The sequence below is a fragment of the Eutrigla gurnardus genome, assembly GCF_963514095.1.
Source record: "Eutrigla gurnardus genome assembly, chromosome: 10".
In the NCBI taxonomy this organism is placed as follows: Eukaryota; Metazoa; Chordata; class Actinopteri; order Perciformes; family Triglidae; genus Eutrigla; species Eutrigla gurnardus.
The window spans coordinates 4,204,852-4,231,219 of NC_139924.1; the positions used below are offsets into that span (position 1 = coordinate 4,204,852).

A 26,368-nucleotide genomic window follows, 5' to 3' on the forward strand; every position below is an offset into this window, starting at 1 on the left:
GCGAAACTTGTGCAAAACGGCCCGCGGGCGTAGATGTGAGGGCCGTTTTGTCAGAAAGATGACCATTTACTCGCTGGGATCTATTTGTGAGGAAGTCTAATATCCAGCCCACAATGTTACCCTCCAATTGGAACTGATGCAGGAGCTTCTCAGCCAATAGGAGGGGCTGAATGGTGTTAAAAGTTGACGAGAAGTCCACAAACAGTAGTCTGGCATGATTTTTGTTGCCCTCAAGATGTTGAGGATGAGGTTCAGTATTGTAAGAGTTGCATCCTGGACCCCTCTGTTGGGTCTGTATGCAAACCGTAGTGGGTCGAGGAAGCTGTTCGTCCTAAATGACAGTTCTCTTTTGATCAGCTTTTCAAAGGACTTCATCACAAGTGACGTCAGGGCTATGGGTCTGTAATTATTTAGAGACTTGGGGTGGCTGTTCTTTGCAACAGGGACTATTGTTGACTGTTTCCATAAGTCCATAAGCCATCTGGTCCGCATGGCTACTATTGGCTAAATGTTCCGATCCAATCCTCGCTCACTCTCCTGCTCCTGCTCACGTCTCGTATCGACTCACTTCCACGTTTGAAACTACGAGCGGACAAGACGCTTGTTGCCCTGAGCAGTTCAGGTATGGATTAGGTCTCTCACGTGAGTTCAGAGTGAGAATCTGGCTGAGGCTGCGGCGTCAGCAGGTGGGAATTGTGGCAAGCGAACGCTGAGCAGTTTGGGATCGGGAACGTACTGCAGTCGGGGTGAGAGAGAAATCCGACTGGCACCCGCTGCATTTACACCGATAATGTGTCATCATTCATGGCCGTAATAAACACTATCACTGCTTTGTACCTGTTGTGGAAGTCCTGGACACACCGGGAAACTAAACGGCGTCCTGTCTGAGTTCATACCCAGAGGGAATGTTCCCATTCATTGTCTATGTAAGAAGCTGTGTAATGCTGTCGCGGAGCGGCGAGTTTCGAGAGATGGCGCCGCCGCACCCAAGCTCTCGAAAATCTTTCAAACTGACCGTTGTCGTTCTAAAATAAAGACAGATTCGGCAACTGCATAGCTTATGTCTCGCCTAAAATGTTTTCAGAAACACATTTCGGTGAACTATTTTTGTAAAATCAGAGGGAGGTGGGCGGCTGCGAGGGGAGAACGATACAAGCTCAGAGGAGCACAGAGTGGAGGGGTGTGTGTGTGGGGGGGAATGCTTTTTTCAAACCTTTCAAATCGTAGGCTACAGCTTTAAGTGTTGATGGAGCAGCTACAAAGTTAGCATAGCTAATTAATTCGGAAAATAAACGTTTTAAAAGTTGTTTGCTTGTTGTTTTGTCGATAGACCTTTTGACCAAACCACTGTAATCATGTGGTTACTGCAGCATCCTTTTTATCTATTTATTGCAATTAAATCCCAACAAAAACGTTTATTTGGGGTCTATACCGCTGTGGTAAATGTTCAACATCTGTTTTGATTGATACAGTGAATACAACGTGATGAAATTCACCGACCACCTCTGGGTGAGGTTATGGATTTATACAGGATCTGGAACTTCCACAACATGTAGGCTACAAAGCAGCAATAGTGGTTATTTTGGACAAAATGTTGAAAATTTGTTGGTGTCTAAATGGAGGAAAGCCCTTACTGCTTTGTGTTTGTTGTGAACATGGCATAAGTTATTCAGACTGCAGCTGAACACAAAGAATTAAAGAACTCTACCACTCAAGTGTTGTATCATCTGACTATTAAAACTTTTTAGCTGCAGGTTTCTTACAGGTGTTTGGGATGTAGCAGGAGCTTGATTTGGTTATCAACAGTTAATTATTAATGTCAATATGATTATCGATATTAATAATTATATTTAATATATTATCATAATATAATCATGAATAAACGGGGCACCACCCTGGGATCAGGGAAAAGATACCTAAAACTGTATTCAGTCTCAATATAAAAGGTTTTATACTCACATGCCAATCATCGTGATCATTGGCATAGAAGTATAAGAACAATCTAACAATTAAAAAGGCGTGAAATTCGAGCACTAGCCTTCACAACCCGCTGTTATCCAGTGACATATACACAACAAGCACAAGAGACCACTAGTTATAATATAATAAGATTTATTAAAATCAGTAATAATGATCACAATCAATAACACTGCAATTAACAAAGCCTTATTATACCACACACAAAACTAAGCTAAACAGAAGGAGAGACACACGTGGAGTGTGTGTGTGTGTGTGTGTACGTGCGTGTGTGTGCGTGTGCGTGTGTGTAGAGAGAGAGAGCGAGAGAGAGAGGGAGAGATGGCCGGGTGCGGCCACCAGATGGAGCTATTCCTCACAGCGTTCAGGGGCGGAGCCACCAACGTCCGAAAGGATCGAGAGAGAGAGAGAGAGAGAGAGAGAGAGAGAGAGAGAGAGATATGGCCGGGCGCGACCACCAGATGGAGCTATTCCTCACAGCGTTCAGGGGCGGAGCCACTGACGTCAGATGGAGTAGCGAGAGAGAGAGCGAGAGGGGGAGAGATGGCCGAGTGCAGCCACCGGATGTAGCTATGTCCTTAGCGTCCGCCGGGAACAGCTGGCGTACCATGAGATCTCGCGAGATTAAAGTCGACGATATTTCTCGTCGCGTTAAAAATCCGTCTCGCGAGATTTGTGAGCTATACATAGCTGAGGTTTTACAGACAGCTGTTACTGACTGGGAGCTTAAAAAACCCAACCACGGCATCGCTTATTGTTACCGACAATGCACGTAATATGGACGTGGCCGTTTTGCGCACACTATAAATCTTGCAACCCAAGCTGGCTTCGGTACCGCGGTGAAAATGTCCAAGCAGAAACGGCTACAATTGCCATCACACAAGTTAATCATGGGCACATTGGATATGCTGGCTCGTTACCTTGAGCAGCAAGCTGCCATAGCAGCAGCTCTCACCAGCCCAGAGTTAAGACAAAACTCCCGAAGCATTGATACACTTGACAGCTGCAATGTCAGAGATGCTGAAGATGCTGTAGTTGCAGCATGTTGTTCATGACATACTTGGTCAGGCTCCGTTTGCACTATTTGCACTCTGTATTGACAAAGTAGAACTTTGATTTGGTTTTGCACATATTTACACTTGGGAAAAATAAATATTTTATTTTATTTATTTTATTTTAACTTTTATAAATTTTTGTTTCAGTTTAAATTTGTGAAAGAAGAAGTTTATTTAAAGATCATGCTTACATCATGCATGTAAAGAGTTATAATAAAATATTTCAAAATGCATGTGCAACTCTGTTAAATTAAAGTCTGTCAGTCCAGTCATATATTTTGTCATTGTAGTTTTCTTAAAATATCGTCTCGTCTCGTTCTCGTGAACCCAATATCGTGTCTCGTCTCGTCTCGTGAGCACTGCAATTAACAAAGAATTACAAGCATGTCCTACACTATCGAATCTCTGCTTCTGCCCAGACAAATAGCCTCTTACTTTTGTCGATGTGAGATGCATCGATGTGAGGTTTCTGTCCCGTGCGGTGATGGCGTTTCTTGACGCCGGCAATGGACGGTAGTTCGCGGGTGCTCGTTCAGCGCCGGATCCAATTAGTTGAAGAAAACCGTTAGTATTTCTTCCTTCTGCAGGCAACGATAAACAATCGCGGGGCTCGGCGATTTAGTCAGTTGATTTCAGACAAAGACGGGTCGAGTTATCCGTTCTGCTGGCAGCTGGGACGAAGAAAGTGTTTTTCTTCCTTCCGTGGGTGAACAGGAGAGTCGCGCTGTCGCGGCGATCTCCTCAGGATCCAAAATGATAAACAAAAAGAAAAATAAAACGAGTAGAGGAAAAGAGGGGTAAAACAGTCTGTTGCTCGTCCAGCAAGTTTGGGGGAAAGACTGCGGCCTAGGACAAAGGAAACGCTGCAGGCGTAATGTTCACCTCCCATTGTAACGTGAGTCATGGTGGAGAGAGAGAGTTCCTCAGGCGGCGCCAGAATATATAGCTTACGGTTGCTTCAGGGGACCCCCTGGGGTTACCTGAGGTTGTCAGCCAATAGGGCACCAGTTGTGTGACGTTGCCATTTTAGGTGACACTAAAATGGTGGTTGTAGTTTTTTATCTCCTTTGTTCCTTTGTCCTGACTGCATGTGTAGGCTTTTGTAGGCCAAATTGTGTAGTCCTAACGGTGAGGTCCCAACACAGGTAAAACAGCAGCTCACAGTTCACTTGTGTGGTGAAATATTGTTAAGCGGTTCAACAAAAGTCTTTAATGTTTTAAAATTCACGGGAAACCTTTCCACCTGGAAGTGATGTGAGTCAAAAGGAAGCTACTCCACTCTACTCCACAATGCTACTCCATGTTGATAATGCTGTGGTTTACATGGAAGGTGAATTATTAGGGCCCGAGCACCGACAATGGCCGCGTTTCCCAGATTCGTTAAGAAGCTCTTAAATGCTAAGGTCTTCTTAGGAGCGCTCTTAAAGAATGCTGTGAAAGAAGGAAGGCAGCCAGACGGTTTACATAAATGCATACGTGCGTCAGCATTTCTCCCCATGGGACGTGCTGTCAGACCGGGCTGTCCAGGCAAAGTACCGGCTGCCCCGTGCGGAGATCCAACGGCTGATCACTCTGGTGTCTCCACACATCCAGAGAGCAACCCGCTGCAATTTTGCCCTCAGCCCGGAGATGCAGCTCCTGGCTGCGCTGCGTTTTTACGCAGTGGGGAGCTTCCTGGAGGTGGTGGGGGACGGCAACAGCCTCAGCAAGGCATCGGTGTCACGGAGTGTGGCAGCTGTGACACCGATTCTCTTGCGCCATGCCCGGACCCACATAAAGATGCCCACCACACGGGACGAGGTCCGCCAGGTCCACAGTGGCTGAGATCCCCTTGGTGATTGGTGTGGTGGATGGCACCCTTATTCCATTCTCACATATGTATGCCTATATCCACGGGGGTCTATATGCGCTAATGGGCTTGATTACTACTTTGATACACCTGTTGGCACACACACACACACACACACACACACACACACACACACACACACACACACCTGCACCCACACTAGGTGTTAACTAGGGTACAAAAGGGGAAATTAGGGGAGGGGCAATGATGATGATGATGATGATGATGATGGCGGATAGTCTTGATGTAAAATATGTGTTTTTGTGTTTTTATCAGATCGTTTTTAAACACAGATTCCTGAAGGGCCAGCTTGGTGTCCCTGGGCCACATGGACCCCCAGGACTCCAAGGAGAACAAGGTAGAATAGAATAGAAAAGAAGGTTCTTTATTATTTTATAATTTCAAACTCTATTTTTTGATGGTCATGTTTTATCTCTGTTTTACTGCAGTTTTTCTTTGCTTTTGTTTCCATCAAATCATCTGTAAAAAAAAACAACACATAAAACATAAAGATTAGATTTGCATATTATTGATAGATTACAAAGCATGATGCTCCTGAAGTTCAGTTCAGAACATCACAAAGAAGGTTTGTTTTGCTGAGTACTTTTTCCTGTTATTTATTCATTTTATCCTCAACAGTGCAGACACAAGGATGCAAAATAAATAAATGACAGAGATGATTATTCAGAAGGGTTCCAGAATAAACAAATGAAATGAATGTGTTGTCCTGGATTGTCCACTACACTTGAATCCATCCATATAAACATTAGTTGAATTGTGTAACTGAAAAACAATCTTGTCTGTAAGACCATTTTGAATAAAATTTGACAAAACAAATATCAGTGTTACGGATTGTATTAAATTAGCTGCAAGACAATCTGATCCACAGTCTGAAACCTAGCAGTCATGTGATCTGATGGGTCATGTGATCACATCATTTGATTTAAGGTAATGTTCTCCTCTGCTGTCTTTTAGGACTCATTGGTTTCCCTGGACTGCAGGGTGAGCAAGGTATGCTCCACCTACTCAAACTCTCCAAGTTACTGTTGTTGATAAGTTAATAATCAGGGGCCCGTTTCACAAAGCAGGTTCAACAAACTCTGAACCTAACCCTGAACTCTGAGTTGACCAACTCTGAGATGGGCAACTCTGAGTTTTCGGTTTCAGAACAGCGGTTTTGAATTAGTTCAGTCAACTCTGAGTATGTAAACTCTGGGTTACACGCATGCCTGCCGACTCTACAAAGCCATCATCAATGGAGCTCCGATACTACCATTCACCATGGCAACCGGGAGAGCGTTATTAGATATTACTGAGTGTTTATGTCGAAAATGAGCGCATCCTGAGAAAGCGGAGCAACGTAACTGCATCAAAGTAGCGATATTTGGCGTGGCAGACAATTACTGCCCGATCTAATGTGTATAACTGAAAGAAACAGTCTATGATGTAAAGGTAATAAGTCTTTATTTGTTTACGCCTTGCAGAGCGACACTATGATGTGATGGTTAGCAATGCGGCCCACGGTGCAGGCGACAGGGGTTCAACTCCCGTAGTTCACGAAGTAGTGCAATGAATACATTCTTTCATTGGGTGTCATCCCCCCAGGCATAGAAAGAAAGTGTCTTCAGTTGAAAATTAAGCATAAGAATATTGCAAAAATACGTTGACTAAGGCATATGATTTTAATCATATTTCACATATTAAACAGTAAATATAAGCAGGTATTTCAATACAGAAATGTACTTAAACATTTCCTAAATCTCCCATTCGCAAAAACGCTAGCTCTGCAAAGAATCTGGTTGCGGATTATGTCCGCGATATGAAATGTTGAAAATGTCGGAGAATATTGTTTAGATAATATCTAATGTGATTGGTAGGAAAGGTAATCAAAATTCTCTCCCGAAGTAAAGCTGCTAGAATCACTTTTATTTCCATATCGATTAGGTTGACGATGAAAGGACGGCACATTTTTTCAGAGTTGGTTCAGATTCCAGAAAAAGGCGGAGACATGTAGGGAGAAACTCACGGTTTGTTGAAGAAAACCTGCTAGCGAGCAGGTTAGGTTCACGGAGTATGTTACCCGGGTAACTGACTCAGAGTTATGCTGAACTGGCTTTGTGAAACCGAAAAACCAGAGTTTCCCTCATCTCGGGGTTAACTAACTCAAGGTTTTCACTAAACCTGCGTTGTGAAACGGAACCCAGATAGTCAAAGTAATGTTGACTTTGTGATCGTTTTATTAATTACATATACTTGGTAATATGCTATACTGAAGGCTGTTTTTCTGTCCTAAAGGTGTGGCTCCCACTGGTCCACCGGGCCCCCAGGGGCCACCTGGCTCATCTGGACCCAAAGGGGAACCAGGAGAGCCGGGGGCCCTCATCATTGGGCCGACTGGACAGACTGGAATCCCAGGAGGTCGTGGAGCTGAAGGAGAACTAGGAGAACCAGGAATACCAGGTGATGGAGGGATGTGGTCCAGGTCCTGGAAGAACCTGGACGTTTCTACACGTCTCAAGTCTTCACTCCAAACACATTTACCCTCAAAATCTTTGACACATGTTCTGTTTTATAGTTAGTCTTTATGTTAATTACAGTTCTGAGGCATACAGTATATGTGATGCAGAAGTGACTCAATTTTTCATAAATCTGACATTTGGTGTGATCAAATAGGCCAGTACCACCAGAAAGCTGTAGAAAGTGAAGTTCCTCAAAATATTGGAAACAAGCATATGTAAAATATTTCCGAGAAATAGCAAAGAATGGATTGACAAAAAATTCTAACAATAAGAAGAATGAATACAAAATCAAAATGAAATAGAATATAAGTGCCGAATAGAAACTGGAAGCTTCCCTTGTTTTAGTAACCTCTTATTCTCTGTCTTCACTAAATTCTGGGTCCCTCAGGGAAGCATCCTGGAGCCTCTGATCTTTTGAATAAACCCTAAACGAAATCACGCAACATATAAATTGAGTAATTATGTTAGAATAAAAATTATTTTGCAATATGTTTAAAGGAAATGTTATGATTGCTATTAAAATAATGAGGTTACATTAATGAATTAATCAATCTGACATATCTGGTCCTATATATATATATTTATATATATATATATATATATATATATATATATATATATATATATATATTTATATATATATATATATATATATTTATATATATATATATATATATATATATATATATATATATATATATATATATATATATTCATCCTGTACATGTAAGGGAAATGTTCATTGACAACTCATTACTTATATGTCTTACACCAAAATATCTTATCTTGCAATATAATACCTTGTTGCATTGTAAAACTTGTTTATAATTCATTTTAAACTCTCGCAGTTCTTCGTTAAGTCTCAGGAACGAGTCAAATGAGGTCACATGGTTAGCCTAGCCTAGCACAAAGACTGGAAGCAGGGGGAAGTGATAGCCTATCAAAAGAATACAAATGCACCTTAACCATAACTCAATATCTGTCTGATTTAATGTTAATGTTCATTTCATGTTCTTATTGTCAGATTTTCTGCCGGGAGACGTTGGTCGTCCCGGAGCTAAAGGACTAAAAGGCTTAGTGGGGTTTCCTGGACACAGAGGGGAGGAAGGACAGAGGGGTGAGTGGATGACTCCTGCTGTGATGTCATGTTTCTGTAGACCTGGAGGGGATTTTCACTCAAGGTTTAAACTGCAGATTTCCAATGGAAGTGTAGAATGTGGTTTTTAAGAAACAAAATAAAATCAGAATTCTGATCTTAAGTGTTTTGAATAATTGATTGAGTGTTGCCTGGCAGGTGAGAAGGGGGAGCTGTGCACGGTCTGCCCGCTTATTTCTGGCCCCCCAGGACCTCCAGGTAAACCAGGAGAGCCAGGTGAACAGGGGGTGACAGGTAAGAACTACACCTGACTCTGTGGTCTTTTACTCTGATAATTTGAGCGATGGACCCTGTGATTGACAACTAGAAATCAGCACTATTATGTACCACAGTAAACCTTTTAAAAGTTGTATCATAAAGAGGACACAATGATCAATTATAATTATTACAGAATAATAAACAAGTGAATCAACCAGCAGACATCAGGGTCTCACCAAGCATCAGATTCACTGTTAAGATGGCAAGGAGATAAAACTCACCTGTCTGTCTCTGTGATCTTATTCTATTTTCAGGATCCGTCGGATTTCCAGGACCTAAAGGTCACCAAGGGTTCTTAGGTATTGGAGGACAACCTGGTCCACAGGTGAGCTCACTGATCCCCTCCATAAACTCCTCTGTCACAGTAGATTTTGAGGGCTTGATTCAGTCACTATACTCTTTACTTTGGTGGTTGTGAGTGGTTGGGGTCACGCTATTGCACATATGACAAAGGAAATATGAAATGTTCATATTGCATAGAAGATTGGTGTTGCACTTGTACATTGATATTGTTAAATCCAACCATGATATTTTTTCAAAAACCTTAATACAAGGTTTTGTTGCCTAAACCTAACGATGTTGTAGTGTAATGTAGTACCTGTAGACTGACAGAAGAAAAAAAACACGGAACTGAGATACATGCTACAACTGAGATACTGAGACACAAAAAATGTCTATTTACACGAACCAGGAGATTTCAATGTTGTGACTATTTCATGAACTCAGATAATCATGATATATAGTTGTATGGTGCTGTATAGACACTGGTCATCTCCAGAGGTGGGAAGTAACAAAGTACAATTAGTTACTGTTCTTAAGTCAAATTTTCAGGTATCTACTTTAGCTAAGTACAACTTTTTATTTTTACTCAATATGTTGTGTTATGCACCTGGCCTAGGGGTGCCAGGCTACACAACAACAAAAAGGTGGGAGACAAGTTTTCCAAACAAAATAAGTGTTTATTAAATAAATCAATTTAAGTGTTCAAATCATGATTCAAAATATGGGATGTGGGAGTCAGTAAATCAGTAGTGTAGAGTGTATATGCATGAGTGGATTATGTGTGTGTGTGTTGTTTCAACAGAAGTGTTGAAAGGTGTGCATGGCTGCGGAGCTGAATAGGAAATGAAAAGAACAGAGAGCGAAGGACTGGGGAAGCAGGCCCTTATAAGGCGTTGGCACCCGGGCCCAGGTGCACGCCAATTGAGGCCAATCAATGATGTCACTGCTCCCCAGTCCTAGAAACAATTAGAAAACAGATTAAATAGGGGACAAAGCAAACAACCAACCAACCAACCATAACCAATAAACATAGAACCTAAGAGTGAACAGCAAACTACTATAAGACACAATATACAGGGAACCATCACATCCCCCCCCATAAAGACGGGGTCCCAAAGGGATCACCGGCAACCCATTTTACATTAGATAAATATACTACCTACTCTCTACCATACCAAACCTCTACTCCAATGGCCGCCTGCCCACTGTCACAGGCCTCTACCCCAGCACCCGGATCCAAGGAAGCACTTTAAGGGGTGTAAGACCGACAGAGGTAAAAAGGACCAACGGAGACCGGACCTCAGTCATGAGGAGCCCGTGACAGCGCATCGGCCACCACGTTCTCCGTCCCTTTAACATGACGAATGTCCAGGGTATAGGATTGCAGGAACAGTGACCATCTTATCAATCTCTGGTTTGGACACTGCAAAGAATGTAAGAAAGTCAGAGGGTTATGGTCTGTATAAATAACCAGGGGGGTACTACCGCCCACATAAACATCAAAATGTTGTAAAGCTAAAATCAAAGCCAATGCTTCCTTTTCAATGACCGAGTAATTTAGCTGGTAAGAGTTGAATTTCTTGGAATAGAAGCTAACAGGTTTATCTATGCCCAGGTTGTCCTCTTGCATTAGTACGGCCCCCGCCCCCACATGACTAGCATCAGTGTAGACTTTGAACGGTCTGTTTAAGCGGGGAGCCGCAAGAACCGGAGCAGTACACAAGAGCTTTTTAGCCTGCTCAAATGCTTCTTGGCAAGCTGGTGACACAGAGAAACTGTTCCTTAGCCTTCAGCAGGTTAGTGAGAGGTGCCACAACTGTCGCAAAATTCCTACAGAAACTACGATAGTAACCTATCAGACCAAGGTAACGCATGAGCTCTTTCTTTGTCGTTGGAACTGGATATTGCGCCACTGCCTGAACTTTGGCACCCACAGGACACACTTGGCCCTGCCCAACCACTCGACCGAGGTAGGTCACAGTCGCCCTTGCAAACTCACACTTCGCAAGATTGACTGTGAGCCTAGCCTCCCTCAAGCGATTGAACAGTTCCTGAATGCGTTCCAAGTGACTCTCCCAGTTGTCTGAATAAATTACAACATCGTCCAAATACACTGCACACCCCGGCATATCCCAAATCACTTGATTCATCAGCCGCTGAAATGTAGCAGGTGCATTGCGAAGTCCGAACGGCATGACCTTGTAAGAATAAAGACCAGTAGGTGTTATGAAAGCGGCAATCTCATGTGCTCGTGCTGACAGAGGTACCTGCCAGTATCCCTTCAATAGATCAAATTTACTCACGAACTTTGCAGAGCCCACCTGATCAATACAATCTTCCATTCTGGGAAGTGGAAAAGAGTCGGGTTTAGTGACATTATTCACTTTACGAAAATCAGAACAAAAACGGAACGTTCCGTCTGGCTTGGGAACCAAAATACAAGGTGAAGCCCAACTGGATGCGCTCTGCAATGCCATTTGTTAACATGTAATCAACCTCGGCTTCCAAATAATTACGTTTATCTGCATTTACCCTGTAAAACCTCTGTTTTATTGGTTTCGCATCACCAATGTCAATGTCATGTTCGATTAAATGAGTACAACTCGGTGTATTCACCAAATAAGCATGGAAACTCCTGGATTAATGCCGCCAGTTCCCTCCGGCCTGTTGCAGGTAAATGAGACAACAGTGTATCGAGGCATGCAAGCGCCTCTGAATTTTTTAGACGACCATGCACCAATGCTGGATCTGGTGTACCCAACCCATCTTCTTCTACCTCCTGACTGGGAGACAAGACCGGAACTGCCATGCAAACTGCATGAGCCAAGCCAACCTCTGGCTGCACACACACACACAACACAGGTGTTTCAGAAGTGCATGAATAATAAGGTTTAAGCAAGTTCACATGGCAAAGTTGGGTTGGTTTCCTACGTTTAGGTGTTGAGATAATGTAATTTTGCTCAGAGATCTGCTTTACTACAGTATGTGGACCTGAGAATTTTGCCTGAAAGGGTGAAGTAACAATAGGAAGTAAAGCAAACACCTGGTCTCCAGGGCTAAACAACCGGAGCTCTGCTTTAGTGTCATACAACTGTTTCATCTTATCCTGGACTGATGCTAACTTTTCCTTAGCCAACAACCCAGCTGTGTAAAGCCGATGGCGGAAACCATTAACATAATCAATCAACTTTTTTGGAGGCTGTGCCTCTATCCAATCGCCCGACAGTGCCGCCAAAGGACCTCTTACTGTATGAGCAAAAACCAACTCATTTGGACTAAACCTTGTGCTCTCCTGTGTTACCTCTCTAGCAGCAAGCATCAGCCAAGGCAGACCCTCTTCCCAATCTTTTCCGAGCTCTGTGCAGTAGGCGCGCAAGATAGCCTTTAGCGTTTGGTGAAATCGTTCCAAAGCCCCCTGACTCTGTGCATGGTATGCAGAGCTTTGATTGTGGCGCACACGCAACTGCTTCAGACACTGGGAAAACATATGAGAACAGAAATTGGATCCCTTATCAGATTGAATGACCTTAGGAATCCCAAAAATAGAAATAAATTGAGAAAGAGCACGCACAACTGACCTAGTGGTCATAGTACGTAGAGGATACGCAGCAGGATAGCGAGTTGCCTGGCACATTACTGTTAACAAATACACTGCTCCAGATTTTGAGCGTGGTAGAGGACCTACACAGTCTATTATCAGATGTTCAAACGGCTGGCTAATGGCCGGAATGGGATACAATGGTGCTGGTTTCAACTTCTGATTAGGCTTGTCAGTTAACTGGCATGTATGACAAGTTTTGATAAATGCTGACACATCTCTCTTCATACGAGGCCAAAAAAAATGCCTAAGTAGCCTATCGTAAGTTTTTCTCACACCAGCATGTCCAGATTCATTATGTGCTACTTTTAACACTGACTGGCGAAGTTTCTCTGGCAACACAACCTGGAACACTGGTTCACCCACAAACCTTCCTTCATGTGGCAGCCATTTTCTCACCAACAAGGAGTCCTTCAGAAAATACCCACAAGCACTGTCAAACAGCTCCTCCTCTGGCCGTACCAATGGAAATATCTCCTTCAGAGAGGCATCAGCCTGCTGTTCCTCAACCAGATCTGAACGAGTTATGGACAATGGAAAATCAGAAAGAGGTATTGAAAACTTTTCAGATACTTTAGTCTTAATTGAATCATTTGAATGAGATTTCTCTTTTAACTTAGCCATTGCACAGGTCACCGCACACGCTGTAAAAACCTCTGGGAAGTCACGTTCACATTCATCAGCTTCCCCCGTTACCAAGGGAACAGAGGTCACCACTGCCGGCGGCGGCGGGACCCCAGCCCAAACCTTAGCACCCACCAGATCATTGCCCAGGATCAGCGTCACACCTGGAATAGGCAGTGCTGGGCGCACAGCAAGCTTTGCTTCTCCCTGGAACAGTTCACATTTTAGGAGAACATTATGCAAGGGAACCAACAAAATATTCATGTCTATGCCCCGGATAGGAACCTTGTCACCAGTGTCAGAAACATTAGTCAAAGGGAGAACACCAGCTTGAATGAATGAATCAAAAGCCCCAGTGTCCCTCAAAATAGTTACTGGTACTTCTTCCCCACCCTGCACCAAAGACACAGACCCCTGCATGATAAATGGACGGTAAGAACTCAGAGCTACAACCGATGTATCCTTATTTGGACCGAAAGTAGGTGTAACACAAGTGGACACCGGACGAACTGGAGCGGCCGTAGCAGCCCCTTTTGGTTGCCAATGACCTGCCTTAAAATTTTTAGCCCCAGGAGAATTTAACATGAAGCAATCTTTTTTCCAGTGCCCTGGTTTGTGACAGTAATTGCAAACCTTCCCCGGGTCACGCACATCACTACTGCTGTTGATGTTAGCTTTGGAAACGACAGGAAGAGGTTTGTTAAATCGGCCATGCGACTCACTGGCAGCAACATAATTGCCACCGCCCGCTTTAAACTCTCCACGGTGCGTTAAGACGAAGTCATCAGCGAGCGCCGCTGCATCTGCTGCGTTGCGTGCTTTCTGCTCACTGATATAAGTTGCCACACGAGCAGGGACAGAATTTTTGAACTTCTCCAAAATCATCAAATCATGTAAGCCTTCGAAACCTTCCACCTCCGAGGCGCTACACCAGCGGTTAAAGTTTGTAGTCAAATCACGTGCAAATTCCAAATGACTTTGTTTGTCATGTTTCTTCCAAAATCGAAACCGCTGCCTATATGCCTCAGGAACGAGCTCGTATGACTTCAGCACCGCCGCCTTAACACGGGCATACTTTTGACTGTCAGCCACATTCATAGCCAAAAAAACCTCTTGCGCCCTACCTGTTAAGACGCACTGCAGCATCAATGTGCGCGCCGAGTCAGGCCATTTACGTACCTCTGCCACCCTCTCGAACATGGCAAAGAATGCCTCAGGATCACGTTCGGAAAACTTGGGCACCAGACGTAGATTGCCATTAATGTCAAACCCCCCTGCGGACTGTTCTGCAGGTTCTGAAGACACTTGTGCCGCCGCTGAAATCTTACCATCTCCTATCAAGTCCAATCTATTTTGCTCTACCTGCAACTTAGCCTGTTCTGTCTGCTGTTTCATTTTTTCAATAGCATACTCATTATCTAGCCTAAGTTTTTCCTGATCAGTTTGTAATTTAGCTTGCAAAATGATTAATTCTTTTTGTTGGTCGAACGTCAACCCTGACATAGCTGCTGGTGAAGGCACCGCCGTTGCGACCCTTACTGCGGAAGCAAGAGACGCCTCCTCTTTCTTATCCCGTTCCTCAGTTGAAACCCCTGTACCAAAAAGCTCTCTTTTCAAGACTTCCAACAATGTCTCCTTTAACCTTTTATCACTCGGTTCAATTTGAAATCCAAATCAATCTGCAATGTTAAGCAATTGGTCTTTGGTGCATTGATTTAAGAGCTCCACAGAGGGAGACTGAACAACCTCATCTACTGTCACCATCCTGGGTATTGTGCGCTTTAAGAGCCTCCTAGCTGGCAAAAAAATTAAAAAAATTATTAAGAAAACAAGCAAAACACAATACAAGTGCCCCTCTAGCCTATATAAACCCCAGCTAACTCCACCCTCTTCGTGTGCCGGTTGCGGTGGATTCCTATGCACTGAAGGCCACCGCAAAGGCCTAGCTCATACCAAAGGAGAGGAAGGGCAACCAGTAGCTGGCGACCCGCATGCCCCCCTTAGCCGTGCCCCCGAGTCGAGATATTCAATACGAACCTCTCGCTACTGCCGCACCTGACGCACCTAGCCACCCCCCGGCCTAAACCCGCAAGCTATTTTTACCCAGGCAGCTAAGTGCACCTACCAGGGACACTCGTATTAAACAATAAGAGTACAAAATTAGAAACCAGCCAGGCAATTTTTATTTTAACTTAGCTGCACAACTACCAGGAATAAACAACTCCCCAACAGCACAAAATGAACCAAACAGCTACTGTACTGTAACTGAAATAACCAAACCTAACCAAATTAACTCAAATCCAAACAGATTAATTCAACTCATAGCAATTAACTGCATCTCCCCAAAGTCCGAATAACAAGCATGTACCATTGCTTTGTCTACTCACCGGACTGTTGACCAAATAATGGAACGAAGGAACCCCCCGAAAAGATTCCCAAATGACCTCACTCCATTCACAAAACCACAGTGTGGCACAAACCAATGCAGGAGGGAGAGTAAATTGACGCGCCAAACTCACTGCACAAACAAATGACTTCTTACGGACGAGCCCCCATTTTGTTATGCACCTGGCCTAGGGGTGCCAGGCTACACAACAAAAAAAGGTGGGAGACAAGTTTTCCAAACAAAATAAGTGTTTATTAAATAAATCAATTTAAGTGTTCAAATCATGATTCAAAATATGGGATGTGGGAGTCAGTAAATCAGTAGTGTAGAGTGTATATGCATGAGTGGATTATGTGTGTGTGTGTGTGTGTTGTTTCAACAGAAGTGTTGAAAGGTGTGCATGGCTGCGGAGCTGAATAGGAAATGAAAAGAACAGAGAGCGAAGGACTGGGGAAGCAGGCCCTTATAAGGCGTTGGCACCCGGGCCCAGGTGCACGCCAATTGAGGCCAATCAATGATGTCACTGCTCCCCAGTCCTAGAAACAATTAGAAAACAGATGAAATAGGGGACAAAGCAAACAACCAACCAACCATAACCAATAAACATAGAACCTAAGAGTGAACAACAAACTACTATAAGACACAATATACAGGGAACCGTCACAGTTGTAAAACAAAAATATATTCTTTCTAGTTCTTATATTTTGAAAACAGTTTTGTTACTTTAGTTGTAATGCATTTGAGGGGAATTATCAATAAGAAAAATTCTGACTAAGATGACGCGAGACTGAGTTACCTTTGCAATAAAACAGCCAGTAGAAATGTCCTTCAACAGGATGCTTTTTAGTTTACTTTCCTTCAGTACATTTCAGAGCCTGTACGTTTTCACTTTTACTTGAGTAATGAAGTTGAATCAGTACTTCTACTTGAACCAGAACACAAGTATCTCTACTCTCTATTCTTGAGTGAAGAACGTCTGTACTTTTGACACCTTTGGTCAAAAGTCATCTCTCATCTCTCTCATCTTTGTTCCCGATAACGTGTAAATGGGCAGGTACAATGTGGTCGTACGTCTGGTCTTCAATCAGCCAAAAACAATCCATTTCCCTCTCTACTTTTCATATCTCTTCACTTTTTGGCTCATATTTAGTTCTTCACCAATGCTCACCTACAGACCGCCCACCTACCTGAACCCATTTAAGTAGGGGAAGTAGGTGGGTCAGACTTCTTGATAACTACGATCTGTAAAGGAACAACAACTAGTCCCACCATCGCTTTGAGGCAGGAAATCTTCGAACTAATTTTTATCCTGTGCTTTTCCTCTGTGGTAGAATGAGTTACTAAACTAAATTAGCCTAAAAATAACTTGAATAGCTTCCTTTTCAGATAGTTACGAATAAACAAACAATACTACCATGTCTATTTATAAAAACAATTAAATTGCAAACATGAAAGAAGAAAAGGAGAAAATTAAAGAAAATGTGAGAGGAAGGAAGAAATAAAAATAAACAGATGGCGTGATCATCCCATGAGGATGGGTTTGGTTTAAGATAATTCATCACTTCTGTTCATACACTTTTTTGTTTGTGTTAATTTGGTGTGTTTTCCTTTTTTCTTTAAGAGTAGGAGGACTTCCAACACAGTCACATATATTGAAACATGAATTATCACCCTCTTTTGAGTTGAATGACAGAACTGCATATAGCTCTCTGATTGAATAGTCAATTTAATCATTCAGATACCTGATTACAGTCAATCTGTCTGTTGTTCTCTATTTAGGGCCCCTTTGGTATCCCTGGCCTCCCAGGCCCCCCAGGACCCGTTGGTGACCCTGGGATCATGCATCGGGTTGGGCAGAAGGGTGAGGATGGGGATCTGGGTGAAGTGGGACCACCAGGTTTAGAGGGGCTAGACGGACCTCGAGGATTAACAGGAGCAAAAGGAGTCCTGGGAGAGAAAGGAAACCCTGTGAGTATCAGATCCATTTTCCAGACTCGGACTGGTGGAAATGAATCCAGTTAACTTAGGTCCAGTTCAGTGTACCTTGCCTTAAAGCAAGGAAGGCCAAACATTTTGTCCCACTATCTCCAGGGACCCGTACACATCAAGCAGTCCTTGCTGTCCAAGGAGGTTTACCAAATCCAGCTGGTTGTCAGATCACGTGCTGCTCTGTTTACTTTTACACACATTGTCTTATTTTTAGAGCAAAGATGCCCCAAAACTGAATTAAACTCAACATGATCGTCTATCCTCTCTTAGTTCTCCTCCATACTGCTTCTGTTAGTTGACTCCGCCCCCTGCCCTACCTCACAGGTGTATCTCGCTTATCTCCTCACCTTCCTTTCCTGTCAAGATGGGATTACCGTAAACCCTTAATATAGGCTTTATTTACTCAAGCACATCGCGGACCATGGGTGCAGTCGAATAGTCAAAAAATAAGGTCCTAACTCCTATTCCTTGACCTCTGGGGAAAACGTCACAGGTTTAAGGAAAGGCGAGAATCCGACCGGACTTTCACTAAGCTACGTCATTATAACGCGGCCGCTGATGATTGACAGCTGATGATCGGCACCGGCGATTGACGTGCATCTGCGCTGGAGAAACTACAATAAACGACTACAAAAAACGTCGTCCACTTCTCCCCATGTTGGTTTTATAAACAGCTCATTCACTGACTGGCTTCAGTTCCAGCAGCTCCTCCTTCCTGTGTGACCGTTTGCTGTATTTACATTTCATTTGTGGTTTTAGTTTCGTTTCTGTCAAACATTTGTAACATGATTGAAATAAATAAAAGTATCATTGAATTATTATCACTGTCCACACACATTTATCAACAAAATAACAACTACTATATGTCTGCATGAAAGTCATTGTTAAATATGTAAATGCACATATCGTTTATTTTCATGAATGGCCGACGTGTGCGGCACTTTAAATGTAGCTCTCGCAAAGAATTGTGGGTCGGCGTAATCTCCTTTCCTTTCGTATAGGAAGGTCCGTTGCATCCTATGCTAAAGGAGCTCTGAAAGGAAGCATTGGAGCTCCTTTCCTTTGCATTTAGAGAATCCGAACGGCTCTTATCATGGCGGCCACTTGTTTACTTCCGGGTCACTTCTTCAGTTAGGAACCTTCTAGGAGTCTTTTTTTCCAGGCTCTAATGGGCAGTTAAACCCGTAACTGCTTAGACCTGAAAAAACCCAAAGAAAACAGGATTTTTCATGGAAAATGGATTTAAATGGGGTTTGTGTGTGTGAAGCTCTGTGCAAAACATTCATGTAATTTTAAACAACTAAAAAGCACCAATGATTGTTCAGACTTCTCACTGAAGACCAGTCCAATCGAAAGCTACATTCAGGGCAACATTCAGGAATCCATCAGGTGATTCATGACAGTAGAAGTCACAGTGATCAGAGTTCAGGAGTTAATCCACATCACATATTGCATAGTGCAGTAGTAGGCAGTTAATTGGACGAAGATTTTAGTCAGCAAATATTTAAAATGAAATGAAATTCAAGAAGAGATTTATGTATTTTTTGGGAAACCCTCGTTTTACTGTTCATATGGATAACAGACTTTTTTATGTCTGTTTTAAGGTGAGTGTCTTCATTGAGTTAACCATCAGATGGAGCCAGAAAAAAATAATATTTTCACAAGGATCATGTACAATAAGCTTCAAGAACATTCATACACAAATAGTTAAATAATAAGGATGAACACTATAAAGACAAATAACAGAGGAAAATAATAACATTTATATATATTTATAAATAACAAAACAAAAACACTTTATCAACAAATTTGCCTTAAATAATCACAAGATGGACAGTATCTGAAATTAGTAAAATAATTGACCAGTTATGGATTTCAGTCAATTAAAAAAATAAATGGTCAATATTTTCAGATTCGAAAGAATGGGATGACTAATGGGGTAAACTGCTGATACCATAGGCGCCGATTTATGTTTTTGCCCGTGGGTGCTCAATTTATTTATTTATATATTTTATTATTTTTGGTGCTCAAATTAAATGAATACCACCAAGGTAATGATTGTCACAAACTGACTTTTACTGCATAACCACAACTAAATACGACACCACACAGTCTGAAGGCAGCAGTATTATGCACACTGCACAACACTTTTTTTCACAACATAACACCATGTTGCTTGCATGTATAATTGTACAAGTAACCTATAGCAACACATAAGCAAAAAAAAAGAATACACAACTTGGTATTCATCATGTAATATTTACATACAAATTGACCACATTAACAAATACTCATTACGCAGTATTAATTTACGCTCGGCACATTTACAATAGCACAGTGTGTATTTTTCAGTACAACCAAGGAAACAATGAAGCTTAGTTCATTACATTGATTCGCAAAACACAAGTTTGACACATGAAATCTCCAGCTTACTGTTAAGGAAAGCAAAGAAAATATTTGAGTCAGTTACTCACCACTGTCTGCTATTGTCTATTTCCCAAGGAGGAACGTGTTCCTCCTGGCAGCTGTGCGCGTGATAAACTCATCCGCTATAGCATCCAGATTGCGGCTTCTTGTAATGTTTTTGTGACAGTTCAACACCGCAAGGTGATTGAGTCTTCCTTGTCCCATCGTGGCGCGTAGATACGTTTTAAGTCTCCGCAGGCCTGAGAAAGACCTCTCTGATGTGCAAGAGGTCACAGGAACAGTGAGTCCAAGTCTGATCAGTTTGGTGAGTTCTGGCAGCAGGGTCCGCAGCGGCTCGCCATGCTCTCCTTTCAGGAAATCCACAGCATCTCGAAATGTTTTTAGGCAAACACCCCTCTGTTTAGCTATGTCAATGAACATGTCACGGTGAAGTGTCAGCCTGCCTTTATCCAGATCATCTCCATGAAACTCTGTGATGCTCCCACAGTCACCTTTTCCCGTCACAAAATCCTCAACACTGCACATGTGTTTGAATGCAGCTTGACTGAACCTGCAATCCAAAGATGAAGTTGCAGTGTCCATTACCTGGTAAAACTGCTGTCTGTACATGGCCTCTGGTGACTGGAAACTGTGTGATGGTGCGCCTCCGTCATCCAGTCGACGTGGGGTTTTTCTTGGCCTTGGCAGGGCTGGGCTTTCAACGTTAAGGATATCAGCAGCTGCAGTTGTGTTTTGCCAAAAATCTTCATATCCGTTTTCACGAAGATGCTTGATGTCCTGTCGGAGCATTTCAATGAGTTGGAGAGCTTTCTGTGAATGCAGTTGGCTGTGTTGCAGTGCGCGATTGGCTGACTCTGCGCGCATAAAAAACATCAACATCAGCTTCAGTGAAAAAAATGTACTGAACTTCTGCAGGTGCTGAAGTAAACCATTTGCTTTGCCGCCTGCGTCACCTTTATCTTCTGAAGACAGGTTGTCAAGAAACTCCAGTAGTGCGCTGTAATTTGAAGAAATTGACTGCAGCGAAGCAGCTTTTACTGTCCAGCGCGTCGGGCACAGAGGGCGCAGAGACGGCCCGTCTGTGCTTTGGAAATCCTGAAACCAAGCCAGTCGTTTTGGGGAGTTGCGTATCAGCGTTATGAGGTCACGAATGAGTGACATGAAGTTCCAACACTCGGGAATGTTATGGGCAACATCCTGCACCACCAAGTTCATCACATGTCCCATACAGTGGACGTAAAGTGCTCGAGGCTCCAGTTCTTTTACGGGTGCCTGCAGACCATTTCGGATCCCTGACATATTCGATGCGCCGTCGTAACACTGACCTCTACAGTTTTTGAGAGGGAGGGAGAGTCTCAGCAGTACATCCTTAAATAGGTTGAAAAGTGCATCCCCGGTTGTGCTAGCTGTCTGGTAAAATCCTATGAAAAGTTCCTCTATTTCCAGACATTCAGTAACAACACGGAAGCACACAGACACCTGTTCCTTGACTGTGATGTCTGCGGTCTCATCCATGATGATGGAGAAAAACTCTGCACGCTTTATCTCCTCTATAAGTGTTCGTAGAACATCATGCGCAAATAGTTCAGTCATTTCATTGAGAATGTCATGAGAAAGCCACTTAGACTCATTACGAGTGAGCCAGGACTGTAGTTCTGGGATGTCTTGTGCACGCAGGTTGAGCAGCTGTCTCAAGTTTGACTCTGAGTCCACATGACCCCTAAGGGCTAGTCCTTGACATGCCAAATATTGGACGGAAGAAAAAATACTTAACAACGCAGTTTGTGCTTCAGCCATTTGCTTCTGCTTGGCGGCAGAGAGAGCATTTGCGACATTAACTCCGGCATTAGCAGCACTTGTGATGCTAGCAGCAGCTCGATGGACATTTGACTTCTCATGACAGCGAAATCTTTCTATAGCCTTGCCCCAGCTGCAAAAGCCATCTTTCACAAAAGCCTTGTAAGAATCCATCTCACGTCCTCCTGTACATGGTAGCGGGGCATGCATTTTGTCGGCAGCAGAGCACACTTCACAGAGCACTTTGTTATTTAATGCATCATAGGTAATCCACGGGAATTTTGTTTTCCAGCTGGCCTGGTACTTTCGTCCCTGCTGACACTTGCTGCTGTCCCTGTCGCTGCTGCTACCGCCGCCGCTGCTGCTGCTGCTGCTGGGAGCATTGGTGGTTGTAGACGTGGTGGTTCCACTTAGTTTTCTAATTAAAAACTTGTCCATTTTTAACCGCCGATAAGCAACGAACCTTCACATTTTTGCTGTGTGTGTGTAGCCTACGTTGTTTAGCCGCAGCCAAATCCAATCATCCGATTGGTTACCTGTTAGGTGACTACGCCATAGTGTACAAGCACAGAGCTGTAGGCCTAATGATTTTAATTGGATAATACGATTCAAGTAAAGGCAGTTCATTTTAAAGATACAGTTCCACCACAAGTTTCATTTATTCACTTTTTTGTTTTTTTTGTTCATCGGCCATCCCGATTGGCCAGTGGGTGCTCAACGTTGTCAGTGGGTGCTCGAGCACCGAAGCACCCACGGGATCGGCGCCTATGGCTGATACTATCATAAATTAGGTTTCTTTGACTTTGGTACTAATTAAAATATTTACGCTTCATCTGGTGACTTTGGGGGAGTGTTCCCATGCCAACAAGTCATCCATCCATCTGTACGGAGATAAGGGATGATCATTTGTTTGATAAGAGACGTGATATTTATGAAGTTCATCTTTAATGCTGCTCTCAGGGGCCTCTGGGACAAAAAGGTGAGAGGGGCCCACTTGGAGAGACTGGTACCAGAGGATTAACGGGACAGATGGGACCTCCAGGGCCACCTGGAATTGGGGATCCAGGACCTCCAGGACATAAAGGCAATGTGGGAGTCCTGGGACAGAGAGGAGATCCTGGGAAACCAGGTGAGTTTCAATGTGGTTAAACCCAGATTCATCTCAGGAAGTCACTCGTCACTGGACACAAGCACACAGAGTGATGATTCGTGAAGGAATAAATATATTTTATCACCTTGTGAGATCCTTCCTGTGTATGTAAATATGATAAATTTAGCAAGCAAGCTAGATCGGTCTGCTAGTTAGCTACCTGTTGACCTGTGGAATTAGCATGTTACACTTGTTGAGCTGAACAAATGAGCTGAACAAAGTTGTTGCTCATCTGACAATATCAATGTTCTTTCCTATGGTGTAATACGAGTGTGTGGATGAAGCATTAAGTTGTTAACGTTTACTCACCATTTTTATGCTTTGTGACATTACTACTCTACTGATAGTCATTACTACCTCACCTCAGTAATGGTGCTACTTGCCATGAGTCGGTTTACTTTATACAAAAGTGATCTGCTACAGCAGTGGATATGGCAACGGTACACATAAAAATGGCCTCGGCTCTGATCATCCTTTTACATTGAGATGAATGGGGATGTCCCTTCCATTTCTCTTTATTTCTATGCGCTGCAATAGCATCAGTTCATCCAATCACCACCACATTTTTTTTTTAAATGCCTGACCTTTAACAAACAGTTTACAATTAAACAAGGGTCACGTTAGATGAGTTTTGTGAACACTTGAAGAAGTTATGTTAATTTTGACAGAAACTGAATAATTTCTGACTTTGTGTTGGATGCAAAGTATAACTCATGCTGTCGAGGAACTGATGTCCTCACAATGTTTTTTATACTAAAGTAAATGCAGCTTATTCTGGCAGAGCCAACAACTTCGACTGTCATAAAGTTAAACCTTTCAAAGGTAATCAAAGGGTTTTCAATGAGAAAAATAAAACTATAATGTACCCTGATATCACTTCACAAATTAAAACTATACAAAGGTAGTTTATGTGGCTCATTGAACAAAAATTGAATAAATAATTGGCCAGCTTCTAGAATAACTCTGAGGTAAGATGGCTGGTTGTGGTCTCTAGTCACCTAGTCTGTTTGTTCATTCAGGTGAGAAAGGTTCTCCAGGTGAAATCAGAACCTCTCCAGGAGATAAAGGACAGAAAGGAGAGAAAGGTTTATCGGGAAACCCCGGACCTGAAGGTGAGACAGGTCCATCTACCTATGCTTTGTGTCTCTTTATTTTTTACTCTTATTGTTTAGAAATACATCAGATCATTTAAGGAATTCAGATTTAAGCAAAACAAATACTTAACCTCTGGTTCACCTATTGTCTCTCAGGTGTGACAGGACCTCCAGGTGGTCCAGGGTCTGTTGGCCCAAGAGGAGAAAGAGGAAATGAAGGATTTTCAGTCCAGGGGCCTCTAGGCTTCCCAGGGGTTAAAGGTCGGGTCTATCATCAAAAAGTAATTTCATTGTGTAAAGAAGATGATAAATAATAGTAACACATTGTTTTTGTCTGGCTCAGGACTGAAGGGCCCACCCGGAGCTCCAGGTTTACCAAGTTTTGGTATCAAGGGACGGGCGGGACCATCAGGCCCCCCAGGGATGCCAGGCCCCAAGGTATTGTGGACTTGTACAGACAGGAAGAAAGGCTCCTGTTGATAGTGTTCACATTCATATGACATTAATGTGGCGCATAACAAAAGAATATTTCTTTTTTTATGATGTTAATCGCTGTTTTCATCCCGTGGTGGTTAATTTGTTCATTTTGTCTCTGTGGTGAAAGGGGGACAGTGGTATTGGTTTCCCAGGTCAGCAGGGTCAGTTAGGTCCCCAGGGGGAAGATGGGTCTGTGGGACCCCAAGGAAACCCTGGACCCCAAGGATCAGATGGAGCTCCTGGACGTCCAGGACAAGACGGACCTCCCGGGCCCAAAGGTACCTCATTTAAGATCTTATGAACTTTAGGTGTGAAAACACTTTAGGTGAACTGAAAATCTCCCACAGGTCGTAGTGGTCTGGATGGTGTGCCAGGTCCTGTTGGTTCTGTTGGAATGTGTTTGCCTGCAGCTCCTGGGCCTGAAGGAGAGCAGGGACAGATGGGCGTAATCGGATTCCCAGGTAAAGTCTCCTTTAATTTTTTTCTTAAAAGAGGTTGTAAGATTGGTAAAATAATCTAAAACTACAATGAAAAAACTCACCTGTCTCTCAGTCTAACAAATATATTGTCTTGCAGGTACTCGGGGCCCAAAGGGTGTGCAGGGTGAACCTGGGCGACCAGGTGTGGGAGCCCCAGGGCTTCAGGGGTCTAACGGAGCCCCGGGTTTTGATGGAACTCCAGGGTCAGTAGGAGAAGTGGGGCTGAAAGGCCTGAGAGGGACCAACGGGGAGCAAGGAAGCACAGGTAAGGAGGCATGGCTCCATCTGCTCCTTTCTGAACTCTGACCCACAGAGTTACGAGGTATGGTGGATCAATTCAGTGCCCTACCAGGGATAGTAACATCCACACATATGTGTGTTTTAGGTATCAGAGGGGACGTGGGTCCTCCAGGAGCTCTCGGGTGTCCAGGGGTTGATGGGAAACCAGGAGAGACTGGACAACCAGGAACAAAAGGTTTCAAAATTCAGTCAGTCAGTCAGTCAGTCAGTCAGTCAGTCAGTCAGTCAGTCAGTCAATCACTGCTGTCTGACTGCAACTGTCTATGACCTGTGTGTCTGGCAGGCCGGATGGGTATCGATGGAGTCAGGGGTTCTCAGGGGCCTCCGGGGCCTCAAGGGGACCGAGGGGAAACTGGACCAAAAGGATTCCAGACAGCTGTGGAGATGTATGGAGATCCTGGAGACCCTGGAGACTCTGGTATTCTTTTTCATTCAGTTCTATACGAAAGTTGTATTTCTGTGAGAAACTGTGTCCTTGGTGTTCAGGGTTCTATTCTTGGCCCTGTTATTTTGACTGCATCTGTTACATAATAATCTCAAGCAAGTAGCAAGTTAGCTCAGAGGGTTATATTTTTCTTGTTTAATCTGTAAAAAAATGAAGGGTAAATATTTTGCAGTTCTTGGGCTTCACCTCCTAAAAAACCTACTCCATGTGTGTTGTTCTACCTGTCTGTCTGCTTCCGGTCTCACCATCAGGGCCCATAGGGTGTACTGGTGTTAAAGGAGAGATAGGCCTCCTGGGGCCACAGGGCCATGACGGCAGCATCGGTAGACCTGGAAATATCGGGCCGCAAGGTGAACACAACTGACTGAAAATACTGTTTGTTTGCTTCTCAAGAGCTTAATTAGCTACCAGCACTAGAAACCTAGAAGTGTCACTCTACATGATGGTAAAAGTCGAAATTCTGAATGATGTGCATGACTGTCAAATCACAATTTGACAGTTGATGA

General features: G+C 43.3%; 1 protein-coding gene across 1 annotated transcript in view; it reads left to right on the forward strand.

Moving 5' to 3' along the window:
- Positions 1-26,368, forward strand: part of col4a3 (collagen, type IV, alpha 3) — an 82,379-nt gene that overhangs the window by 34,370 nt on the left and 21,641 nt on the right. Inside the window, exons 19-35 of the mRNA XM_084018772.1 lie at positions 5,158-5,239; positions 5,857-5,892; positions 7,177-7,341; positions 8,425-8,517; positions 8,695-8,790; positions 9,069-9,139; positions 17,484-17,672; positions 22,878-23,046; positions 24,087-24,179; positions 24,318-24,422; positions 24,505-24,599; positions 24,766-24,916; positions 24,986-25,099; positions 25,215-25,382; positions 25,503-25,592; positions 25,701-25,835; positions 26,114-26,212. Coding sequence (XP_083874898.1) covers positions 5,158-5,239; positions 5,857-5,892; positions 7,177-7,341; positions 8,425-8,517; positions 8,695-8,790; positions 9,069-9,139; positions 17,484-17,672; positions 22,878-23,046; positions 24,087-24,179; positions 24,318-24,422; positions 24,505-24,599; positions 24,766-24,916; positions 24,986-25,099; positions 25,215-25,382; positions 25,503-25,592; positions 25,701-25,835; positions 26,114-26,212 — 1,951 coding nt within the window. The remainder of the gene's footprint in view (positions 1-5,157; positions 5,240-5,856; positions 5,893-7,176; positions 7,342-8,424; positions 8,518-8,694; positions 8,791-9,068; positions 9,140-17,483; positions 17,673-22,877; positions 23,047-24,086; positions 24,180-24,317; positions 24,423-24,504; positions 24,600-24,765; positions 24,917-24,985; positions 25,100-25,214; positions 25,383-25,502; positions 25,593-25,700; positions 25,836-26,113; positions 26,213-26,368) is intronic.